The sequence below is a fragment of the Monodon monoceros genome, unplaced genomic scaffold (assembly GCF_005190385.1).
Source record: "Monodon monoceros isolate NGI ecotype Baffin Bay Population unplaced genomic scaffold, NGI_Narwhal_1 Super_Scaffold_2, whole genome shotgun sequence".
NCBI lineage: Eukaryota > Metazoa > Chordata > Mammalia > Artiodactyla > Monodontidae > Monodon > Monodon monoceros.
Genome location: NW_021703776.1, coordinates 90,671,683 through 90,689,265, shown reverse-complemented (window position 1 = coordinate 90,689,265; position 17,583 = coordinate 90,671,683). Strand labels below are relative to the sequence as shown.

Genomic DNA, 17,583 nt, shown 5'->3' with positions numbered 1-17,583 from the left:
CTTAATCATTTCTTCTGTTAAAACAATTTTGTTTAGTAGTAGTATTTTTATTTACTTAACCAATCCCCTCTAGCACGTTAGATTGGTTCAAACTTTTACTGTTATGAGCAACACAGATGAACACACTCGTACAGAAACCTTTGTACAAGGCCATTTTCCCCTTAGAATAAATTTGCAGAAGCAAAGTAGCTCCATCACCAATTTGTTAACTTCCGCCTTCGAGCTCCATCTACAGTTGTCGATTTTCGTAACTAGCCACACTCTTTTCTGTGCCAAAGCTAAGGTCTGAGACGGTTTCTTGACTACACAGACAAGTGTAAAACGTACTTCCTGCTTTGGAGTTTTCTATACTCCTTTGAACCAGCCCCCCTTCTGGACACCCGTCCTTCATTCAACTCTAGAGAACTGGTTGCATTTCTCTACCTGCTTACTTCTCGGCTCTCTAAACTGACTTGGTTATTCTGAAATCCTTAACTCCTTGGGCCATGTTTTTTCTTCTTAAAAACTTAAAAAATATATATACTATATAATAAATAATAAAACAGAACTAGTATGAATGATAATAAAAGCTAACATTTACCTAGTACTTACTATGTGTCATTGGGCTAAGTGCTTCACATGCCTTATATAATTTAATGTTAATTGAAGTTACATGAAGAAAAGTATTTCATGGTCAAATAAGCTTCAGGAAATTATGGGTTTAAAAAATCTGGTTTAACAATGGCACCTTTAATATGTTAACACACATTTACAAGATGGTGACAACATAGTTAAGTGTAGTCTTATTATTTAACTACAGATTTCTTGTTACTCTCAAGAACACACTTGCAAAACTGTCCTTAAATGTTACTAGTTTTTCATAAAAGCACTTGCAGCCTACCCTCCTCCCTGCATGAGGACCATGCCTTTTAAATTCTTCATCCTGATGACAATACACTGAAAATACACTTAAGTACCACCGCTCTTGTATTTGGGGGCTTACGTTATTTTCTGTATCTTCTATGCACATATACACTTATAAATGACAAAACCGTTCAATTTCTCTGACAAGTTGCTTTCTATCTTTTCATCCTTTTCCCACACTCTACCTGGATTTCTAAGGTTGAATTTTAAATTTTTTCTCTTAACAATATTTTTCCTAAAGAAGTCCTCCACAAGACTAAAAGATGCTCACCTATGCAACTAATTCCTGTATCTACAACTGCAAGCCTTGATCCTGGAGGCACACTCACACACACACACACCCTACAACCTGAAGGAAGAACCTGGTAAGCCTGCATTCCAGACTCCCACAGTCTGGCTTCTCCTACTCACCCCCGTGTCTACCTCATACCAGCCTGGCCTCCTTCCTGTTTGTTCCTGACTCCGCTCAGGATGCTCCCTTTTCCTCCTTCCCAGCCAAATCCCACTTATTCTTGGAGGCCCAGTTCAAATGCCATCAACTTGACAATTCTCTCCAGATCTTTCCAATCCAATCTCTCCCCTGCTCTGAACTCAAATGTCAGATGGCCATGGACCACACCTTTGTGATAAATTTTGAACTGTTGTCTTTTTACTTCTCATGTGATTGCAAACTGTAAATATATGGAGGGTGGGGACTATGCCCTTACTTCTGTATCCCACAGCACCGAGCACAGTGTGAAACCGGCAAGAGATACTCAACCACCACTGAAAGAATGAGATATTAAAATCCAAGTTAGTCCAATGATACAACAGACACAAGAATAATATGTACATTCCTCTTTATTTAATACAACAAACACATAACACATACAAAAAGAAAAAACACTCATGTAAAAGGCCCTGTCACAAAGGATAGACAGGAAAACATCTACACTGAATCAAATAAGGCTCCTGCTTTAAAACAGGGGTTTGCTTAGCTACACCTGGAATATGAGCAAGGCTGTTACGAAAAAAAAAAAAAGAAATCCCTGCACTGAAAGAGTATATCAATGGGGTCAATTTACTAAACTCACAGATCCACATTTAGGAATGTTCAAGTCCTCTCACATGTCCAAAATTCATCAGGATTTTATGAAATGTGATTTTTTTTTGGTTACAAAAATTTACCTGTCTTTCTTTCTTCTTAGAAAATAGTAACAAGAGCTCTTTAAAAACTACAGACCAGCAAACCACCCAAAGTTTGGAAAGATTTACCACTGAAGTTCAAAAAGTGTGTAGAACTGAGAATTCAAAGGCAAGATGGCAGTGGGAAGAAGAATTTAACTTAGTCATTTCCTGGTCAATCACTAGGAAATGCAATGGAAACAGCTAGGCTCAGTGCAGGGTTCAGTAGCAGCAGTTTGTCCATATTCCTGCTCTCATTAGAGCCGGAAATTAAACAAGCACCAGTTCATCTCAAAAGAGCCTTATACAAACACACACACATACATACCCACACCCATCCACATGTCGTCACCACCCCATTGTATTTAAATTTATTATTATTTTTTTTACTAAAATAATACAAAAAAGGGAGACAGGTATATTTACAAAAATCCATGGCTGGTACAGTACATAATTTTTAAGACACACTAAATGCTACAATCTTTCAGGTCCTGAGATTATTACAAATATCAACTCAAAGCTGTGTTCAGGTCCAGTTTTAAAGGAGGAAAAAAAATCCCAAAATATTAAGTCACACACTTTTAAAATACAGTATATCCCTTCAAGTTAGCAAAAACACACCTCCCTATAAACAAATGCAGTACAGTAACCAGGGCCTTTCACCCGGAGGAGCAACAATTATGTAGGCTCCTTCCTTCAAGACTCGTTGTAAAACATGTTGGCATCTATATCAAGTGTGGAGGCGGCTAAAGTAAGAACATGATGTGTAACTGGAGGGAAGCTCCTCTACAGAGTGAACATTCACTGTATAAATAAGTCCTGTTTTTCCTTCTGTTACCAAACAAAAGTCTTTCCTTTATGAAAATTCATACCGCAAGGGTTGGAAATATGTGCTTAACCCAGACTAAAAATCAGAATCCTTATTTCCAATCATTTATAGTAAATAGGCCTGCAGTCCCACAGTAAGTTTTACAACTGCAAATAAATTTTCTTGCTTGTAATAAAAGAGAAAACACTCATCACTTGGTTACCGTGGTAGATAACTTTGATTAACACATTATTTGGGGCACAAAATTTTCACCAGCCAGAGATTTCCTTTCCTTTTCTTTTAAGCTTTACAATGTTTAGCAAGCAACAAACAAGGACAAGCTCCAGATTTACATACTCTTCTTAAGAACAATTAGATATTTTTGATACATTCTATAATATAGTTTTTCAATGACAGCCAACAAAAGAACAGTACAAAGCTTGAATCCTTTCTCTGGAGGCTGGCCAGGAAATTACGTATAGGTTGGAAACCTACCTCTACTGGTGAAAGGGCCCCTTGCTTATCTGAAGGTCTCAGAAGGTATATGTAATTAATTATGTAACATAGCCAGGATTTTAAAAGTTGGCCAAACTTGGTCAACTTTCTGACTACCTATATAAAACAGTAATACATTTATCAACTGAGAATAACTTCTCTTTTAATGCCTCTGGACAAAATTGGGGTAATTCTTGGTAATTTCACAGGTACAGGAAAGAAGACCCAATATGCGGGCACAGGGCACACTACCCCTGCAAACAGAATAGAGAAGCAAAAAAAGGAGGGAAGTTTGTGGCCGCAAGGACAGAAAATATAATATAGCTGAGATGTGACAAATAAAGGGCAGGTTGTCACATAGAAAAACATGCCACTTGGCTGGTCTTGGTTACTGCTGACTCCTAAATGTGCTTAGAGGGTAGATGGAGCTGTTAACTTCAAAAACAGAAGTATCTCCAAGTTATCTTAGGTAATAATCATCTTGTTTGTATTTCAATTAGGTTTCCATTAGTGCTTTATTACAAAATATTTTAAAACTAGATTAAAATAGAATTATATTATTATTGGCAAATGGGAGTAAATAATGTATAGAGAGTTTTCTGAGGAACATAAAATTGGTCCTAAGGATTCATATGGCCTCTCTGACTCAGACCTTTGCAAAGTAGGTTTATTCCAGGGGAAGTAATGAAAATAAGCAAGGCAGAGTATTATGTGAAATAAGAGGCCTAAAAAAGGTCTGTGTCTCTTCTGAATAATCTTGAAAAGTATTGAGGAAGCCATGCAATGTAGCTGCTACTACATTATATAGTAGAGAAATCTATTTTTAACACAAAGAAGAGAAAAATAATTCAGGTCACCAGTGATGACTCTAAGTTCTGGACATATAGACCCCTTTGATTTTACTACTGAGATTTTTAAAAGTATTCTTGACCTGTTTGGGTAACAGTTCGGAAAAGTGTCCAAAATTTAAGTACTAACCCGATGTAAAATGTACATGTGTAAGAAAGGCTGGAAAAAAGAAGTATTACAGTATGAGGAAATTAAACAAAGATCACAAATAGTTACTTTCAAGCAAACGGTACTTTGGGAGTATCTGAGAAAAATGTAATTTAATACTAAGTTATTCAAAAGCAGTCTGATTAAAATCCTACCAGTCCCTGTCTGAGTCTGTGCTGGGATGTAAACCGTCTCCTAGAAATGCCTATAGTCTTTACTTTTGAATTCAGTGGGAACACAGCATAGATGGCCAACGTGAGTGAGAAAAGGAGGTGAAAGACAGTTTAACCTTTCCTCCCCTGACTCTTAGCAACTTACATTCTAGTGTAGCAATTGGTTGATGGAATGGTTAACTGAAGAGCTCAGACTAGAGGAAAGAAGAATGAAGACTAAAGAAAATGAAGAAAGAATTTGACATTAATATTCAAAGCTTTTTAATTATAGTCTGACCATCTGTTTAGCTCCACAAACCTGAACACTGTGCCACAGAATCTAAAACTTTCTCAGAATTGAACACTGGGATGGTTTTATCTTAACAACCCAAAGACATTCCATGATTCTAACTACAGTTTGCACCAGTATCTGAACTTAGTTTTTGAATATAAAGTTCACATTTTAGGACAGATGAACACACAAAATATCTCTATTTTTATGTTTCCATTAATTTTCCCTAGAGGAACAAACACACATTCAACAAAACCCTTATGCCTTATTTCTTTGGGTAGAAGTCTTAATTAACATCTGTCATTTAAAGAATGGAAAAAAGAAAACGTGTGGAAAATTTGTGTGTTTATCTGCATAGTTGATATTTAGAGGCTACTAACTAAGGCTTTATCTGGAAAAAGCAACAAAAAAACCAAAAAGTGACTTTTAAGGAAAAACATCCTATCACTAGAGATTAAATGGGCCTCAGCTAGTTCTGGGAATTAACCCAGAGGCTTTGTCTGCTTGGGCCTGGCGCTTTCTGCTGACTCACTTACACTGGATAATTTGTTCCTCATCCCCCTACATTCTCTTTCCTGACCCTGAATATGTGCTACAATTTAAATCTACACACACCCCCTAACAAATGTTGCTAAGCAATTAGCTCAGAGAGGCGGCATCCATTTTTTCCTGTTGTTGTTGTTTCCAATGATAAAAGGAAAATTCTATGTATTACTGCTTAATATACCCAGTGGAGGGTAGGATAAGATGACCTTCCTTTCCTCTTTGGAGTTGAGCAAAACATGTTTCCTTCTACCCCCACCCTCCCCACCCATAGGAAAAGAATCCTGCCTCCCCCCTCTCCCATTTTCCTACCACCTGAGCAGTTGATGGCTCCAACTCTTTCACGGTTGAAGAAGCATAAATTACAAAGGTAGACTGGCTAAAAGTACACCCAGCTGACTGTATGTAGTGCTTGCCCCTTCAGTGCAAAGCTGGATAAACCTATAGTTACAGCAAGAGTACACAATCTCGATTTACAAGAAGGAGGAGACTCCCATTCATTCTTAGAAAGTTAAAAGTTTAGCTATCCATCACTAAACAAGTAATATAAGGAAATCAGACTGAGAATATGGCAAAGTGAGGCAGATAAAATGTTTGGGATCATTAATCAACTCCAATAACCAATCGTCCAAGCTTTAGCTAGCTTCAGCTCCACAACCTTGGCAAAGATCACACGTGTAATAATACCATAAATGGCTAAAAAAAATCTACTTATAATTAAGAAACTTAGTGTTATTTACCCCCTCCCCACTTATTAACCTGAAACTAAGCATTTTATCCAACCACAAATATAATATGTTTAAATAACAAATATGTATCTAAATTAGAATTCCAGTGATTTTTTTTTTAAACTTAAAAATCATATGGTACTTTTTTATACCCATCATAGGGAAACATTTTTTAGCCTCTGCAGGAAAATGATAATACTTTTTTAATTATATAGGACATTTTAGAAAAACTCAAAATATTTTTGAAGAAGTCTCTGATATCCCTGGGAGGTAGGTGAATATTATTATACCCAATTTTCTAATGGGTAATCTGAGGCACAAAGGTTAAATGATATTCCCCCTAAACACAGTAATTCAAGAGTAACATGACTGAACTGAGGCCACCTGATAACAGTCTTGCTATCAGGTAACACCACCAGGAGCCCCTGCTTTCTCCTTTTTGGCCGCCAGTCTCCTCAGTTAAAATGTAGTTAAAAGGGGGCATTTATTAGATATATCTGTACTGGGCTTTGAGGATTGGTTCAATTTAGTCTCCCTTAACACGTCACATCTGTTTTCAACAAGAAACTGATGAATATTAGCTATCGAATATTATGTTATTTTGCTCAAGGGAGAAACATAAATGACCATTAAATCGTATTAAGCCAAATGTAATTATTTGGCAAATAAGAAAACTGAAGCTCTCTCAAGAATGCTATGGGTTATATGAGTGTTTTTCCTCAGAATCTGAAGTCTTTCTACTTCTATTTATTAACCTTTTGACAGATATGCAGCTATATGAATTCTTCAAAAATTATTTCCCAGAAGAATACATGATGCATTTTTAATATTGACAAAGTTGCTAACTTCCTTCAAAACTCAGAAACAATACCATGGTTCTAACTCTAGCTCTCCCATGTCTTTAGTCTTGCCTGCCGTTGTGTACCTTATCAACTTGACCCAGAAAGACTCTAAGATTCTTGTTATTCCAATGCTTTCTCTAGTATTATGCACGCCAAGTTTGAAGGGCACAGAGTAGTGGATTACATCCAGGAACAGTCAGTGAGTCCGCTAAATTTATTCTACTTGTAACAACTGACTTATTTTATTTAGATCTATATCTATATATCTATATCTATATATATATCTATATATATCTATATATATATATAGTTATAGTTGTTGTTGCTGTTGACGTCTACAAACAGATATTCAAAGGGGGAAAATAGTTCAAAGGGGGAAAATAGTATCTTGTAAAAAGACAATTTCCCAATCTATCCATTTGAATTGACTAAAAGCAATGGAATAAACAAGGCAGTTTTGCAAGCATTAATAGGGGAGTGCTTAGAAAGGATGCAATGGTACAGCAGCTACTAGTTTTGTATATATATTACATATGTATACATATATATACAGATATATATATATATGTATGCATGTATGTATGTATCTTACACATATATCCATATTCATATAAGGAAAAGGAAGAATATTACAGCATGACATGATCTTGGCAAGTTTTGAGATTCTTCCTCCTGAATCCCCTGACGTATTAGCCTGTACTTTAGGATATCTGAGAACAGTTTCAAAAGAAGGGAAAAAAGAAAGAAAAAAAAGGCACTTAACAAAGACAAAGGCCTGAACTGAGTATGTTTTAGAGGAGTAATATAAGCCATTTTACCAGAGCTAAGAAACGATCTACAGAGTTAAACCTTTCCCCTTAAATTTTATAAAATAAAATTGTTTAACATGTTTGTAACCAGTCATTTACCTACTACTGCATTTTTCTTCCACATCATTATTACAAAAACAAAAGCCCCCTAAAAGCAAAAACAAAAACAAACAAAAAACCAATCATACATGCACAATAGAAAGTAAAAGTGCCCTTCTGAGAACATAAGGTCAGCAGAAACTACAGTGCTGAAGCATGGGGCAAGTTCTCAATTTTGGCCTGATTACAGATTTCTCTCACTCTTCTAATTTAAAACAAGACAAAACAAACATCAACGAACACAAAAAGCAAACAAAAATTCAAAACCTAAATGATGATAAAAAGAATACAGGGACCAGTGTGCTTTTATGGTACACCCCTAAAATAAAGTATCCTAATTCTATACATGGGTCAAATTATATGACAAAACCTCCTAAAAGTAAAGAACTGTAAATTAGATTAAAGTTGACCATTACAGGCAAAGTTCATTTTACAAATGTAGCAGCAAATCTGATAGATAACTGGAGTGCTAAGAGATGATCCCAAGGGACACAGCGTTCTCATAATCAATGGCAGTTTGAATAACAGTAGAATTCCATTTCAGAAAATGTCTTGAACCAAGTAGAGGTGGAAAGGGGTGTGGTAGAGGGCAACGAGAGGAGAAAGATTAGAGGTGTCTGCCCTTTCCAAACCTGGGTAGTAAACAATTTAGATCTGCTTTGGGAAAAAAAAAATCCTGGGTTAAAAATCTTTTCAGATAAGTTGTTTTCAAACAGGTGTCAAACCCACAGCATTCAAACATGTGTGTGCCCGGTTCTTCCTCCTACCTGGGTGATATGATAAACCCTATTCAGCTTCTCTGATATTAAAAAATGTAATTTGGGCTAACAGCATCCATCAAAGGGGTGGTAGGCATAAAAGAATGTACTAACACAATCCTCTGATGCCCTCAATATCAAGATTTTGTGACTTCAGATTAACCTCACTTCTTTCCCCAAAACTTAATGTCTTCAGGCTGCTTTAAAATCATGATTTCTTTTACCCACTGATCTCAGAAGCATATGAGAAAGAATTATAGTCGACTTATAACTAAATTATTGCTTACATCTATTGTGGAGGCTCTGAATGAGCTTGACACTTTGCTCTCAGTCTCCAACGGAGGCTCAGCACTGCTATCTCTGGAGACAACTCTGCTGACCATTCATTATTGCTCGTGAATACTGAGGATTAACTTGTATGTACAGTAACAGCTTATACATCAGTGAAGGCAATTTAAAATACAAGACAGTTGAAAACAGCTTACTTTTCCTGAATCAAGAAATCCCGCTGAAATGGGACATAATTGTGTGCTGATTACTTTTACATTGGGGTGTTGCTAATGCTCTTCAGAAATACACATTGCTCTATATCCTTTCCAAATTACTCATCATTTTAAAAAATAACATAATTTGACTTTCAAGTGCAAAAATAGAATATGAGTCACAAGCCTCTGTGCTAAAAAATAACCGATTTGTATGTATGATTTTAGTAAGACAAACTGTAAAAATAGGTGACTGTACAGTATGGACACCATTTTCAATGTTATGGCCTAGAAAAGAAAGAGGTATTTACATGTAGTAACTCTTTGATCATACTTTTTAAGAAATATAAGGATGTTGGTTTCACTTGTACAACAGAAAAGGGTAGTCTTGATTGGAGTGGATTAAGGTAGTGAAAATGTGGTGCAGTGACGCAGAATCAAGACCGAAGAGAAAAGAACAGAATCTCCACGTATGAGAACTCCACAGAGCCAAGGGCCTTCAGTTATTTTTACCGGTTAGTTATAAACGATACTGGGGAAGAACTGATAATCCTGTTCTTCTCTAATGAGGACAGAGTCATCAGGGATCTTCACATGGCGTGATTCAGTTCATGGATTTAAGAAATTAAAGTTGTTACTCCTCAACCGAAAGTCCCAATGAACTTATGTATAGATAAATATATGTGTACAGATATACACACGCAGATGAATACATGCACAACTGTCCTCAGGAAGAGAGATCAGTGTGCATTCTGACTTCTCTCCTGGTATGGGAAGGAAAACAAAGGCAGCTTCCCAAAGGAAAGTTCCTATAGATTAGCAAGACTTCTTTTTTCTAAATTATAAAAGCAAGAGGTATGCTACACTGGAACAACTCAAGAATTGGGTAAGTTTCCCTAGTTAAAAAACCAAACAAACTTTAATCAAACATACTCAATTCAAGTCAAACCTATCTGCACCATCCCAATATCCTTCCAAAATATCCACCAGGGTTGATACAACATTCTTATTTGCTTTACCGGTAAACTAAATTCTTAGAGGCAAGTAATTATATCAATGATTCCTTTGAAATAATCCTTTCCTCTTACTGTAACAAGTTCTTAGAACTAAAGTTTTCAGTTATTAACTTTTTTTTTTTTTTGCTATAACCAAGCCAATGTGACTCTGAAGTCAAAATATAGGCTTACAGATCTAAAGAGATCTGTGCTAATTTATTCACAGTCCTAAAGCTATTTGGAACTTCTGCTCATGAAAGTAAAAAAAGGGCCTGGTTAATACCCTTATCTGAGTAAACGTAACAGGATGATTTGTAATGAAAACATATGCAAGGAATCTTGCTACTACCAATCTGATGCTGGTTTTTTTAGGTTAGTCTGTTATTGTTAATGGATCAAGCTTACACTATTCTTGAGTACAGTCTGAAAACATTCAGAAGCCTAAATAGGAAGAAAAAAGAGAGACTAGAACAATGATGAGGTGAAAAAAAACCCAAACAAAATGTATCCAAACATAACCATAAATTTCTCCCTTGGGGCTTCCCTCGTGGTGCAATGGTTGAGAGTCCGCCTGCCGATGCAGGGGACACGGGTTCGTGCCCCGGTCCGGGAGGGTCCCACATGCCGCAGAGCGGCTGGGCCCGTGAGCCATGGCCGTTGAGCCTGCGCGTCGGGAGCCTGTGCTCCGCAACGGGAGGGGCCACAACGGTGAGAGGCTCACATACCGCAAAAAAAAAAAAAAAAAAACTCCCTTAACGTCCTTTGTTGAATATGCTATTTGCATGAGGAAGCTGTAATAATGGAGTCTTATTATATGCAGGTTTACTCACATATCAATACTCTGAGTAAATATTAGTAAAGCTTTAAAATCCCAAATGCTCCAAATCAATTTCACTACACTGGATATAGGGAGTAAAAATACACTATGATTGTTATAAAAATAATCCCCTGTACACATAATGATCCTAATTTAATTCTTCCCTTTAAAATACCATCTTCAAAATTCAAAAAAAAAATACATATATGCCATTTGAATGACCAATGAAGAAGCATTGTAATGCACACTTATACCTGTTTATATCAACAGTTAATAATCACCTGAAACACCACTAGCTAAAAGAACAGAAGACGTTGTGAACCTGAGGTGATGTTGGGGGAAATTTAAAGTTCATACTGGCAGGCCTGCAAAGGCTAAGTGGACCAAAGCCACAGCCCTATATCAAAGATCCCCATTTTTCAAGAGGAAAATGTGAACACAGTCATGTTTTAACATCAAGAATGGAAATAAGAATTAACCAGTCAATACCAGATGCACAAATCACCTGAAGAAGAGAGTTAAGTACCTGCTTCTGAATGGAAGATGTAATTGACCCTTTTACAAAAAGGGAACATCTAAGTTTTGTCTGTTAAGAGCAACGGGCTCAATTTTTTGACTTAAAAATGTAATATATATCACTGTGCTAAAATGACTTTCCTGAAGCATCTTTAGTCCACTGACTTACATAGGAGTTGCTACACACTGGAGTAGATTCAAGTTTGTTCAGGATTTTTGAGGGTGCGTGATACATACTCAGCTACCGTCTGTATCAGACACACAGGGTCATTAACTTTGTTTGTGGCAAATTTGCTGCACAGTCCACCCAGACATGATCATTACTCCTGACAAACTGGCCTAATTTCAGATATATTGTCTTTTATTATGCAATTATATCTACAAGTGTTCAGATCCAACCCCCAGGATGGATGGAGTTTACCCAAATCCTCAATTTCCTTCTTCCTCCCCCGGGAAAAATCAAATTTGTATTTCTGTGGGTTTGACAACTGAGTCTCTTTCAAGTCAGTTAATATGGTAACTTTGTCTTTCTTTAGAAGAGACCAAAGGTCACTAACTTTGCACGAAAGCATTTCTTCCTCCTGCACCTGGCTTTACTCAAGTAATGTTTTCTTTTCTTTTTCCTCCTCACCACAGTGCTTGGGACGAGAGAATGTAAACATCGACAGAACAGCAGCCCTATGACCACATGAGTACTTTTCCATCAGGTAGATTCCATCAGCCAGCCGAGTGTGTCATCTCCTTTGCTTGCTGGAAGTCACTGAGATTTCCGTGGTAATTTAGTGTCCCCTTTACTTTGGCCTCCATCTGAGAAAAGAGATGTTTAATTGGTATGGGTCGGTATGTAATAAAAAATAAAAACAAAGCAAAAAGAACAATTAACTTTTAATTTTCACGTGGATGATGACATTGCTAAAAGGATAACCTTTAGTACCTTACATGTTATATAGCAGTATAGAGGTTGAGAACATAAAGGAGATAAAAACTCAACAAGAATGATCCTCTTATCTCAAATGACTGGTTTAATTGGTTTTCAGTGTCCTACAAATACTATTTCAACAAGTATTTATTATCTCCCTCACTGTCAATTGTGTCAAATGCTGTGAGGATTATAAAGAAACATAAAAGACATAATCCCCCTCCTTCAAGGGACCTAACACATTTTTTGATTCCTTTAGAAGACAAGGTCAATTTCATTTTCTTGCAAGTGAGATTAAATTTCCTGCCATGACACAGCATTTAATAACTCTCAATTATTTATGTAAATGATTGGACCACACTGGTAGTGAAAACTCCAGCTGAGTCTTTGTTTTAGTCCTAACCTGGCAAAAGTTGTAAAAGGTAGGAAAGTTTGCTACTGGGAACAATGGTTTCTTAGTTTTACATATGGCTATGTAACTTTTACTGGGAAAATGCTGATCACTCAAGTTAAACTGGACATGAGTAGGGCCCAGTGACCTCTAGAGACAACAGAATATACAGAAAATCTCTAATAGATCATTCATTGCCTTAGCAAGGAAAATTAAGGCCCCACCAGGCCTGAGAGAAAAAGAGGGAGGCACAAAGGGCAGAAATACACAGGTGTAAAGGAACAAATTATTGCATTCAGTAACAATCCTAAGGCTGGAGGAGGAGACCCCAAAAGTCACAATGCTAAGTCCACTCGTGTGAAACCTAAGTTACTCGGGTGAAACAAGCAAAACAAAAAAACTGCCTCCACTGAAGAAAAGATGTATCAATGAAACAAGACAATTATTTCAAAAGCTGTATAAACAGAATATTATTAAAATGAACTTGGTGACAACATCTAAGGAACTGACTTTTCCATTTATAATGTGGTATTATACTCCTGCATTTGTAGACAGAAATGATTTGACTTGAGGCATAATTGAATTCATAAAATGGCAGAGTGGGATTTTGCTCAAAGAAGCTTTGGTTAATTACCAAAATAAAATACTCATATTAACTGGACTGTGAAATTCTTTAGACCAGGGTTTGGCAACTATGGCCTGTGGGCCAAATATGGTCTGCCACCTCTTTTTATGAATAAAGTTTTATTGGAACCCAGCCACACTCATGCTACATATTGTCTATGACTGTTTTCCTACTGCAATGGCAGCGTGGAGTAGTTGTGATAGACTATGTGGACTACATAGCCTAAATTATTTACTATTTGCAGCTTTATAGAAAACGTTTACTGACCCCAGTCTTTAGATAAGGTCAGAAAATTAACATTAATTGAGCTCTTACTATGCACCAGGTACCATGCTAGAAGCTTTAATTTTTTTTTTTTTTTTTGCGGTACGCGGGCCTCTCACTGTTGTGGCCTCTCCCGTCGCGGAGCACAGGCTCCGGACGCGCAGGCTCAGCGGCCATGGCTCACGGCCCCAGCCGCTCCGCGGCATGTGGGATCTTCCCAGACCGGGGCACGAACCCGTGTCCCCTGCATCGGCCGGCGGACTCTCAACTCCTGCGCCACCAGGGAAGCCCTAAATAAATATTTTTGTTAAATTCTCATAAGAAGCCTATTAAAAACATCTTGTTGTCCTCAGTTTACAAGCAAGGGAAGTGAAGGTCAAACAAGTTAGACTTGCTCAAAGCGGCAGTCCTAGAATTCAAAAATCCCAGCCTGATTCTCAAATTTAGTGTCTCATACTTTAAAATGTTTTTACAATGAAAAATTATAAACTTTTAAATTTCAATTACTTGGAAAATACCGACAGTCTTATTTCCTTTCTCCCTCTGGAACAGTGGTGCTGGCCAGAAAACAAGATAATGTACCTACACTTGGAATACTGGGGTCATGTTGAACCACAAGAATCCCAGGTGTCTAATTCCTTGCAGGTTTCTACCGGTCTGCCCTCAAACATACAGCTCTAAGCTGGACTCATCCTACCAAGCTGTCATCAATACCCAGGGTGGAACTGCCTTAGTCACAGGGCAATTTTCCTTAAGCACTTAAACCTAATCAAGAAGCCCAGGAAGATCAGGACTGTTGACACTTGTGCCTACTTTGTGGTCCCCCATTTGCACAACTGTGGTTTTGTATTCATTCTCTCAAGGGAGAGTCTGGGGCAGCTTACCACTTAGGTGTTTTAGAGGATTAATTACAACCTATTGCCTCAAGATTGTTCTAAAGCTCCCATTTCCACATTGTGGTCAACTGTAAACTTGTTCAACAATAATTTTAAATGCAGTGGCCAAAAAGAATAGTGAGGCCCCAGTCAACTTCCAAAGTTAAGAGAGCAGCCGAGCGGCTCACAGATCCTGAAAATGGCCTTCAGAACAGTATCAGCGTTCTATGGGGGTCAACTGCTGGTGAGGGCAAGAATCTGGAGGCCAGTGTTGTGTCCAGTGTCCACTATCCAATTTCAGATTTCAGAGCGATCTAGTTGGGCTGCAAATATATAACGTGTACAGTTTAAAATCACGTTAATTTAATCACGGCTAAGAGGCAGAGAAGTTTAATAGTTAAGAATACAGGCCATGGAGTCAGACTTCCTGGGTTTGTATCTCAGATTAAACACTTACTACCCTATCATCTTGGGCAAGTTGCTTACCTCTGATTCAGTTTCCTGATCTGTAAAATGGGGATTGTTATCTCATTCACAGGTTTGTTGTAAGGATTAAATTAGCTAATACATGTAAGTAGTCACAAGACTGTCCACTTAGTAAGCTTTCAATAAAGGTCAACTATGATTAATTACCAGACATGACTTTTGTACACTGTCCTATGAATTCTATTCTTTGTCATCATTTCCATATAACAAACACCTTCAAAAAGGCTCTCTGCACATGTAATAAAAGATCTCCTTTACCTATTTCCTTTCTGTAAGGTGTTTGTTGCCAGTAAGGATTCAGTCACATGAAAATTAGTTTTTCCAATCTTTGTCATTCCCTCACATGGTTTTCAGAAAAGACTTAAAATATATATTTGTAAATTTGTATAAATAATAAAGAGAGGAAGAAACAGGTGGCTTTCTTACCATTAAATGTTTGCTGTAAATGTGTAGGCAGAGGTGAGTGGGAAAGTGTTGCTGCATGCTGAGCTCCTGGCTGTAAACCCTTTAGTAAATCTGAGAGGAAAACAGACTTGTCAGTAATCTTAAAACTAAGATTTGAGCCCTCTTAGATAAAAAATGAAAATAGTTTATCTAATGCAAGCACAGACCTTGACTTCTTAAACTAGAGCACATACATTAAAAAATATTTACATGTATAAATATAAATGTGTATGCAAATAACCCGGCAAATCTGACTCTCTCTTATAAATTTCATTAAGATAGAAATGTGGAATAGACAGTTCACTTACAAACTATAAAAAAATTTCAGAGTCCAGTAATTTGACTTATTTTATATATATAGATGAAATAAACTGCATTTCTTTTTTAAAAATTCTATAATTTTCACTAACTCCAACTGGACTACTCTCAATTAGTATAAATTTGTGAAGTTTCCTGTTCTATCAAACTAGGTAGCCAAGTAAATAAAAGAGCCACACTTACTCTGAGTTAGGCTATGGTGGAAAGCGGCTGAGGTAGATCCCGAGGTGGCTGTCACTCCAGCTGTGTCCGTTCCAAAGCCAAGTAGCTCCAAGGGAAACTGGAAGGGCATGGTCACTGGAACAAGGCCACCCAGCATCCCAAAAGGAGTCACATTTTGATTTGTTACAGACAAAGGTGATGTCATGAGAGTCAGAGGTGAGGCATTAGCCAATAATGATGCTCCTGCTGTGGACTGCAGAAACCAGGGGTCAAAATACATAAGAAATCAAGTCTTTAACCTGAATTGGTTTATTGTACTTAATATCCTCATGGACACGAGACTATGTCTTACATCTGCTCTAACAGAAACTTTCGGAGACAGAACTGAAGACTGAAGCATAAATTACATTTCAAAGAGTGACCAATACTGACTTTGGAAATACTTCTACTCAGCTCTTCATCACCAGTTTAGATTTCTTAACTGTTACTGCAATGCCTATATTAACACCCATTCACTTTCTTAATCAACTCATTTCTAACCTTAGATTTCCATGTTTGCTCTTAGCCCCTAGATCTGACACTGGTACTTTATTCCATAAAATTTCAATTTGGTCTCTGAAAACGCTCTGTAATTTTACTGTTTGCCTTACGGTCTTTTCCGACACAATACCTGCAGCTGTTGTTCTAGACTATTACTCTCTCAGATCCCCCAACTTGATACCCTGTACTTTCATCATAGCAGCCATCCTGTGTCCTCCTCATCATTAGCCTTACCTGCCTCCTCGTCAGAAGCTGAACACCTGACCTATGCCACGAATCCCACCCATGCAGAACTTTCTGTGACAAATATCAAGCACTGCACCTTTTCCGTATTTCCTCTGCCTTCGCAAATATAGAGTCCTCTTACATTGTTTTACAACCACGCTGTTATTCCTGGCTCTTCCCCAACCCCTAGCAAAAACCTGACTTATGGATCTTCCTTTTATTATCAAACTTGCTGAATGACAGCCTCCTTTTTCCACATTATCTAGCCTCTCGTAAACCCCTGAAAGAGGTTTCCAATTCCACTACTTTTTTGAACTTAGACTCCTAAGGCAAAAGGTAAATTAGAGAGTGTTTTGACACTCCCGGACCTGGGCTGTGACGCCATGTTTGTGTTTAGAAATACGCTAGCACTCATGAGCTCTCATGGACAAATTACTTAAATATACTCTAGTAAGCTAATTTAATTCTTTGAACACTTTTCTATAAAGCAATTAAATAATTTTTTTCCCATTTTGACTTTTTTTATGTGTACTTATCAACAAAGATTATAATCAAAATTTCGCAGTATCAGACATTATCTACTATAGTTTCTGCAATTTTGTAGCCTTATTTTATCAACTCAAAATTTCTGCGGTAAAAAACTTTACAGTTCTAAATTTGGTCAAGAAAACTGAATTCTCTGAGTATTTGTTAATCAATAATAAGCATTAGCTATGGTCAGTTTTACTTTGTATGTTGATTATTTCTACCAGTAAATATTATTAATCAAGGGCTAATCATTTTATTTCTTAGTTAATGTATGAGAACAAGGTAGGTGATTTTCCCATGCAAAAATGCCACGTTACATCATATGTTTATACACTTAATGGTCCACAGCACTGCTGAACAAAAGAAATGAAGAACATCCTCCAAAAGCTTTCTATTCTGGTTTTTCC

The 17,583-nt window shown here is 37.2% G+C and overlaps 1 protein-coding gene across 5 annotated transcripts in view; it reads right to left on the bottom strand.

The window, feature by feature from the left end:
- UBN2 (ubinuclein 2) overlaps positions 1 to 17,583 on the bottom strand; it is an 88,120-nt gene that overhangs the window by 10,030 nt on the left and 60,507 nt on the right. For 3 of the 5 annotated variants that reach the window (XM_029233357.1, XM_029233358.1, XM_029233359.1), the window contains 3 exons: positions 15,905 to 16,136; positions 15,386 to 15,475; positions 12,062 to 12,206 (listed from right to left, as the gene is read on the bottom strand). The exons of 1 other annotated variant lie outside the window; for it this stretch is intronic. In XM_029233357.1, coding sequence (XP_029089190.1) covers positions 12,157 to 12,206; positions 15,386 to 15,475; positions 15,905 to 16,136 — 372 coding nt within the window. In that variant the 3' untranslated portion in view covers positions 12,062 to 12,156. Of the gene's footprint in view, positions 1 to 11,739; positions 12,207 to 15,385; positions 15,476 to 15,904; positions 16,137 to 17,583 lie in introns of those variants that run through there. One more of the 5 variants, XM_029233356.1, reaches the window with a different exon arrangement.